Source organism: Monopterus albus, unplaced genomic scaffold (assembly GCF_001952655.1).
Source record: "Monopterus albus unplaced genomic scaffold, M_albus_1.0 scaffold52.1, whole genome shotgun sequence".
NCBI classification, from domain to species: domain Eukaryota; kingdom Metazoa; phylum Chordata; class Actinopteri; order Synbranchiformes; family Synbranchidae; genus Monopterus; species Monopterus albus.
In genome coordinates, this window is record NW_018127932.1 from 2,514,830 (window position 1) to 2,523,380 (window position 8,551).

Consider the following 8,551-nt stretch of genomic DNA (forward strand, 5'->3'; position numbering starts at 1 on the left):
GTCAATCAAGTTTATGTCGCCTTCACGTCCTCTCGTGAAACTAACACCTCTGACTTGATGACTGGATAGATTTTGACCAAATTTTGATGAAATTTCTATTTACAAATATGGGCTGCAATTAATTAAAATGTTAAATTCTAATAATAGCATAAGACGATGGCCAAAAAACAATACTTATCACACACAACACCCTTTACATCACTGAATATAAAAAATCCGAATTCCACTAAAGACATCATTACCGAACTTTAAAAGTACTTTTGAAAATTTTTATTGCTAAACTAAAGACAAAAAACCAAAACTGTTTAAATAATTCTTACTTTATTAATGAATAATAAAGTTGTTTTTGCATTTCTCATTCAGAGAACATAATGTGCATTTTAATAAATTAATTTAAAAGAAATAATAATGTTAACATTATCTAGCTTTAAGGCCAGCTGTGTAATAAATTACCTTTCAAGCAGTAGAGAAATGGTACAATTAGCCACCAAAGCTATATAAAATCTGTGGCTAAAGCTACATGGCAAAAGTGAATTTGATGCCTGACCTAACATGACCTGTTTGATTTTAACTATACAGTAGCTCTAGGCTGTAGGCAAACTAGACCTTTATAGCCCTGTGAAGAAAAAGTAAAAGAAATTTCATATGCAAGAAAGACACCCTTAAAGCAATTTACAGATTGCAAAAATGAACATGTTTCATAAGGGGTATAATTCATCCAGTTCTCCAACTGACTAAATTATATCCTTTTGTGTGATTGTTCCTTGTTATTCAATATGCATTTGATCTTGCTTCAGAGTAGTGGTTGTGGCTGACCTCTTTTCACATGCAGGAAAACCCATAAGCATTAAACTACCATGTCACATTTTCAGGCTCCTCAAATTCACCAAAAACAACCATACTTTCATGTTGACAATATATTTCATCATACCAGAACAGCTCTTTCATGGATTGTATAATAATCAAAACTCTACAAGTGTTTATTTGTTAGAAACTAGTTAATACTTTTTATATTAATCTACAGACTGTTATATAAGGTAAGTAATGCACTTGCCATTCAAAACAAATAAAAAAATAACAAATAATGGCAAATAAAGGGTGTCATTAACACATTAAAATACATTTTTAAGACCAATGTGACTGCATACCACTTAAGATGTGTAACAAACAAATCAAACAAATCAAAATGGCTAACTAAAATTTCAATGGATAGTTATGACTGACTGATGTTTTGAGGAGGTAGTGTGCACACATTCAAAAACCTGCTAAATTATACATGTTTTACAGCAGAAAAGGTTAAATAGGTCTTACAGGATGCAAATTCTAATCTCACTCTCAGATGAAATTCTAGTTCATCTAATTTGTCTGCTGCCAAAGTTTCCTTGAGCATGCTGATCCAGAATTTGTATGGCACATTCTTTCTTATTTCACTTTCCTTCTCTTCTAATTTATTATGTGGATTTATTTTGACATTATTAGCAGCAGAATGGAAACATGGATAAAATCATATAAAATCATATGCATTACTGCATGTATAGTTTATTGTTATCATTCGTTCTGCAGATGAATCCAAACTAACTTACTGTGCCGTAAATGGAGTGTGTGCATTGCATATTTCACCCAGTAACAACTACACTACACCAAGTATTGCTGCAGACTGGGAGGAAGAAATAAGGTCAGTCCAGCAGCCTCTAGTTATTACTAATGTACTGTACACGGTGCAGCCAGCACCCTGTAAAAAGATTGGGCTTGTCATGACCTTAAAAACTGTGTTTTTCATAACGTTTAATCATAATTATCCATATGATTGGCAGTACACACTTTAATTACTAATTAATCAAATAAGTTCAAGTTAAAAAATACAGTATTGATGTTCATATAGGCAGACTTTGTTCAAACCTTTTTGTTAAAGTCTTGGAGGAAACATCACTTTAACATGCAGTAGGACATCTAAGCTGGGCAAGTGTGTGCCTGCTCTTGGTTTTAAGTATTGCAGCAGCTTTGACATGCAGCAGCTCATGCTTGGCTGAGAAAGCCCACTTGATAAACCTACTACAATACAGTATTCTCACATTTCCAACTAACTCACAGGGCTTCTGTCCAAACCAAGTGGGTCCCACACTTGTCTTCAGTAATTGCTGACAGGCTATTTTCCCATTAGGTTTTCTGCATATATTCCTGTGGCTGCAGAAAAACTAATATGAGATGCTTGTGGCCTGAATACATGCTAAGGCTTTGACAATTCAACGATTCCCTCACCAGTTTTTCGGCTTCCATTCATTTGTTTTTGGACACAGTCTATGCGGTGATACAGTATCTATGAAAGCATAAATAAAATATGACATTCTACATTGCCAAAGGCAGACATTGAAAAAGAAGAGTGAGTAGCTCTCCTCTTCTTTCAAGAAGGTCTTTGAATACAAACACTTGTACAACCCCAAATCAGAAAGGTTGGGATGGTATGGATGTAAAATCAAAATTAAAACTGAAAACAGTGATTAGTAAATCCTCTATGTCCTGTATTAAACTGTTGGAGGTGTCAGTATTGAAGTGAGTGTTTATTTTGAACAAAGAATAAAACTGATGAGGTCTCACATCAAATAAGGTGCTGCTGTATTGTTTTCAATATAATACAGGACACAGATGATTTACACATCACTATTTTCAGTTTTACTTTTGATTTTACATACTGTCCCAACTTTTTCTGATTTGGGGTTGTATGAAAAAATAAGTCACTAGTCAGTGTTGTCTTTTTGTCAAGTTGGCTCTTCCTGGTGGTTGTGGTTGTGTCAGTGCGTTTTTGTCTGTTTTATTTTTTTTTTCTTGAATTTAATTGTCAAGATTGGCACAAGCCAGATAACATCGCCATTCCTGTCTTGATCAGCAAAATGATCCTGAATATGACAAACACCTAGTCTCTATAAAGTTGATAAAGTGACCATATCTCCATATCTTCAGATAAAGAGCACATCTATTTCCCCTTAACAAAGCTTTTTTGTATTTGTGTATTGCATGTGTTTTTTGTCTTACATGAAACTGGCCACTTGCATACATATTTTAGGCATCTTCATACATTTGCTTTTGTTTTGATGTATATGCTAATCTACCATATAGCCCATAAAAAGGTAATAACACTTGTATGAAAATGGACATAATCATGTTCAACAAAATAAAAAACATTGTCTATATACAAAGCATTTAATTGTACCATCTGCAACATGATCTGTGTAGTCTCCTGTAAAAATACTTTAAAAGCGGCTTACCCAGTAGTGGTGTGTGAATACAGTATGTGAGAGTGTACATGTCAATGTATGTGCAGTTATGCCAGCTGTATGTGTGGAGGCTGAGTGAGAAAGTCTGAGTTTCCCTTGGGGTGAAGTGCAGCTTCCTCCACAGTCTGTAAAATGTCTGAGGGGCTGCTGTCAGGCCCTTGGGACAGGAAGTTGAAATGTTCTCCTGTTGGCTTCAGCTTGCACTCACTAATGAAGAGTTCTGATTCATCCCAGTTGCTAAGGTCACCGTGAGCATTGCCAGGTTCGCTACTGTTGCTGCTGCTGCTGCTGTTGTTGAGCATGGAGGAAAGACCCCGGGCACGGTTAGTCAAAGACTGGTTGATATTGTGCATGGAGAGGGATTTCCCGAGTCTTCCTTCCCAGTCTGAAGGCCTACCATCTGATGAGAGCAGCAGCAGGGGGTTGACCTCAAGGCTCATGTGCCTCCTCCAGACATCCTCAGATTTCAAGCCAGCCTTCTTCCGCAGCTGCCCCCCTCCTTGGACAGAGCTTGCCTCACTGTCTCCTTCCTGGTCATTAGCCACCCTGGATTCCACAGTAACATAGGGGCCCAGCGTCTCTTCATTGGCTGCCATGACATCTGTCATATCATCCACAACACAGTCAGCAGGGTACCGGAGATGGGAAGGGTGCACCATGGGGGGCAGCTGTAGAGTGAAACTCCCTGTTGAGGGAGGTGGGGGTGGCAGGTCAGGGAAGGGTACTCTTTTGAAGGTGCCATTGGGGGTGACTAAGGTTGGGTATGGGCTATCTGGCCGCAGCAGGGGTGATGGGGAGAGTGAGGCTGTGGACGGGGGGTAGGATGGAGGGGCTGAGTCTGGTAGAGCATCATCATCGGCGGGTGCCAGGATGAGCCGCAGACCTCTTGGGTTGCCACTAAGGGAACGGCGTATGCCCCTATTGTCATCTCCTCCACCTCGAACTGGATCACCTCTCTGGTTAGAGGGGAGATCTCTGATTATAGTGGTCTGGTAGTCTGAGTTGTGGTGCTGGTGGCTGTCCAGCTCAAACAGAGGCAGGGACGAGAGGGTGAGTGCTGAAGGACCTTTTTGTAGGACTTGGCGGTAAACATCTAGCAAAGAGTCTAATTTTGACTCGATGGATGTTACCTGGGAGAAAAAGCAGAGTCAGAGAGTAACAATATGACTGGAGGCAAACAGATTAGACCTTAAAAATCTGTTATGCAAAGTACCTGGAAAAGTAATTCCTGAGTCACTGCAGCATTTTAAAGGACAGTGCTTTTTCATTTTTCCCCCTAAACTCACCTGTCTCTCCACCTTACACACTCGTCCCAGCATGCTCATGCCCTCCAGGGAGTTTCCATCTGGGTGTAGTTTGTCCCTTATCTTCTTATCCACAGGTATGTGGCCTTTTCCCAGGATCTGGTCCACCCTAACAGGCACACACCCACACACAAACACACAGGTGTTAATATATTAAAAACTAAAGATGCTGTAATACAAGTGGGCACCCGAGCGTCACTTCAGGTTATCCCAAGTCAGGCAACAAACCTAAATCAACAGTAGGATGTTAGGATTAGAGTTAGTAAAACCCAAAACACACATGGCTTAGCTGTATCAGTGCCGTTTGAAAACCCTGCTTCTCCAAAAATGTCAGCACTTTCAGGATTAAAGAAAAACAGTATTTTCAGACTGAATTTTATGCAGCATGTTGTTTGCATGGGTACAATGGGTTGTTGAACTTTGTGAAAATAGTAAATGTGAAAAACTGAACACAGGAAACCACATTGCCCCAAAAGCGGTAGAAAATGAATGAATGAATGAATATAGTATGTTCAGCAAAGATTCTGTTGCTGCTGTCTAGTGGAAACCTGGTATCTCAATCTTGAGAGTACGTTTTTAAATTCACCACACCAGGTGTTCAAAAGAGTTTCACAGCACATACAGGATTATCCAGAAAAATATCAGTCCGGAAATTACTTAACAGTGCTGATGTAGGCCTTAGATCATCATGGGCTAATTGTTTCATTTATTTCACTTTCAGTTCAACAAGGTAAAAAATTTGAGGAACTACACATACTTTCATTGTCTTTTTAAACAATTTGAGAATGTAGTCATACATTTTAATGTCAGAGTGTTGATTAAATCACGTTCTTTGTTGTTTGACACTAAAATATTGTCAAATTAGTTAAGTTAATAATGTTTGTAGACAACATGCAAAGATACCACACAATTCTTTTTGTTTTCTTTGCTTCAAACTACATTAATAAATTGGATAACACTTCAAAAAGAGATGAAGTATGAAACTGCAGACCTAATGTGATGGATGCATTTGGGTTTGTGTGAATTATACACATTACTATACACTTGCATTAATATAAACCTTACCAAATGGGTGGAGTTAAGCACATTAGAACATTCAATTCTAGATCAACTGTAGTAACACGCAATGTACACTATATGACTTTCACTTCCAAATTTGATTGTCTTAACCTTACTGCACTCATTGCATATTCTAGTGCAAACTCCAATCATCTGGCACTATTTGAAAGTTAATACAAATGGTGATTTACAGCATCCCTGTTTGTGTGAGACATTTCACAGTCAGTCAGACACTTATGGGGGTTTTAAGGGTCACCATAGGGCAACTGATGGGATTGTACTATAAGTAGAACTCAGATTAAGTGAAATAAAAGTAACCCTGAGCCAGGGAGCTTCTTCCTGGTGTTGCTGTAACAATAGTGCAGGGCAGGAGAGGACATGTTCCTGCGTCGGCTACTCAGGAAGGGACCAGAGCCTGCTGCACTGGCCGGTCTGAAGACAGGAGAAAGACTGGGTCAGATACATCGCTCTCTTTCACACGCACACGCGCACACACACACACACTGAAGTTTGAAGCACAAGAGCACAAATTAACAAATCAGTCATCTACTTATTTACAATTTATAAAAGTTGGAAAAAGCTCAATTTGATTTAAAAAAGTCAGATTATTAAGTTTTATGAGTTCTAATAAATTCTTGTTATGTCTACAGACACCTAGAATAAAAACAGATGAGGTCTTCAAGAGGCTCAAATCAGGATTATCATATATTTTCCATACATTACTTCACATATAGTACCTTGCATACTGTATGTCAAGATGAATTAAAAAAAAAACCCCTAAAAGGGTAATTAAAGGAGCAATTCCTTTGCTGGAAAACTGACAATGTAAAAACTGAACCAGTGGGTGTTCTCAGGCCAACACAGCCAGGTTCTTTCTCCCCACCCACCATGCTACATCATAACTCTTTTCTTGTGAAACTAAGTTTATAATCTAGTGTTTGAGCCTCCCAAGAACCGCCGCAGTGCGTGGTACACTTTCATGTGATGACTGACCACATACTAACTCAATTATGGCAAACCTCATTTGTCTGGTTATACATGTAGAGTGTGTGAAGAAACATATTATTTGCCTCCACAGAATCTAGACAAAAATGAGAAGGCACAGGAAAGTGTACTTTTTTTTAAAAGCACTTTTGTTGTCTGAAAAAAAGTATGTAAGACAAAGTTTATCAGGTGTCTGAAAAAAAACTGACAAAACTGCTTGATTTCTGATAAAATGTTGAATAAAACATTTTCAAATCATCAAATTTATTTAATAAATCAAGAGCTATGTGTATAATTTACAAAGCAGGAAGTGGCTTTTTTTGATTCATTCAATGTGTGAATGCATGCTGTTTGACGCAAGTATGACATTTTGATAAAGTTAGTAGGGGAGCAATTGGCAGGCAGATGACAGGGTAGGTCTAACCCTGGTGCAGACTGTTTCCTACAGGCCTGGCTGTAATATAAATGCAGGGAGGGAGAGGAAAAGTTCTTGCCGCCTCTGCTGAAAGGCCTTGGAGGAGGACCCACTACAGTGTCTAGTCTGGGAGAGAGAGGGGACACACATGTACACATATACTCATACATACACACATTTTTGGGTAAGAAAGACATAGCCAAGGTGAGATTAAAGTGAAAGTGTAAATGTTTTATCCCGTTGAAGTGATCTATAACCTCACCAGAACCAGCAGGAACTGCAGCAATATCTACCTGTACACGTTTCTGGTATATATAAAATTCTTGTAAAAAAAAAAAAAAAAAGGAGCAAACTCAAAATTGTGTAAAGAATGCCCACATATGTAGAAAATAATTTTTTATGCAGCAAGACAGACCACTTCTTTGAGATTTTATAAATTACGTTTGAGTGTTGATTATGTACTGTATATGTGGGTGTGTGTTCACTGTGTCCTGACCTGGTTTGAAGGCTTTTGATTCGGCAGAGCATGTCCAAATGACCCGCAGAGTACTGCTCAATGACGTCCTTTACGTCATAGGGACGCAACGTCTCCTTAAACTTCTTCTTTGCTACGTGAAACTTCATGATCCTAGATGTACATAAACACATAAGAGACAGACAGAGAGGGAGACAGAAGGTGTTCAGTGTAATATATCACCAAGGACTTAAAACTAGACCTAACTGTAAACTGATGTAAATGCTAAAACCAACCACTAGATGGTAGCAGCAACTTTGAGAGAACCAGAACTTGAGCCTGTTACATTTGACTTCATCTTTTTTTGGAATGCAACAAAAAACATTATTGAAATCTCAAATACCTCAAGGAGTATTTAACCAGAAACCAGAGCTCTGTGGTTCTCTTCACAAATCCATAACAACCAAACAGAACAATTCTGAAACCTGAGTGTAATCATCTATTTGGTGAACATAGCCACTGCTGGGTGAATAATATTGATACAGGTAAACAGATCCATGTTCTTGGTTCATTTAGACTCCCCAGTGACTTCTGCATGTTCCAGTTGCCTATTTTTCTCACTGTCTAAATGGAAACAATCATGTTAGATGACTCTTTGTAATAACAGTCTTGACAGGGGAGGGGTTGTCCCACCCTCAACCCGACACCCTGGGAAAGTCCTGGGCTGTGGCTGCCCGCGGAGGAGGCCTGCTGGATGGGCAGGCTGGCAGGGTTTGGGCAGTGGTGGTGCCTTGCATGCATGTGTCTGCGTGCTATAGAGAGCAGAGGAGCTGGTGATGGAGGGAGGCTGATAGACGATAGTTAATCAAACAAAAAATCTCTACATGTCACATCTTTCAAACCTGCAAATGTGACAGAATTCCAGAACAAGTGAAGCAATAACTGATGGACATTGTTACCAAACATGTGGCTCTCGATGTGCTTCCATAAAGGACAACAAGAAAAAGAATGTACTACATTAAATAGGAAAAAAGAGACAAAACGTATTACTATTATTATATAT

General features: G+C 38.9%; 1 protein-coding gene across 1 annotated transcript in view; it reads right to left on the reverse strand.

Moving 5' to 3' along the window:
• Window positions 1–2,670: 2,670 nt before the first annotated feature.
• The window catches only part of LOC109961100 (potassium voltage-gated channel subfamily KQT member 5-like), a 112,760-nt gene continuing 106,879 nt past the window's right edge, over window positions 2,671–8,551 (reverse strand). Inside the window, exons 10-12 of the mRNA XM_020601695.1 lie at window positions 7,531–7,662; window positions 4,559–4,685; window positions 2,671–4,402 (exon numbers count right to left, since the gene is read on the reverse strand). Of these exons, the coding sequence (XP_020457351.1) occupies window positions 3,320–4,402; window positions 4,559–4,685; window positions 7,531–7,662 (1,342 nt within the window). The 3' untranslated portion in view covers window positions 2,671–3,319. The remainder of the gene's footprint in view (window positions 4,403–4,558; window positions 4,686–7,530; window positions 7,663–8,551) is intronic.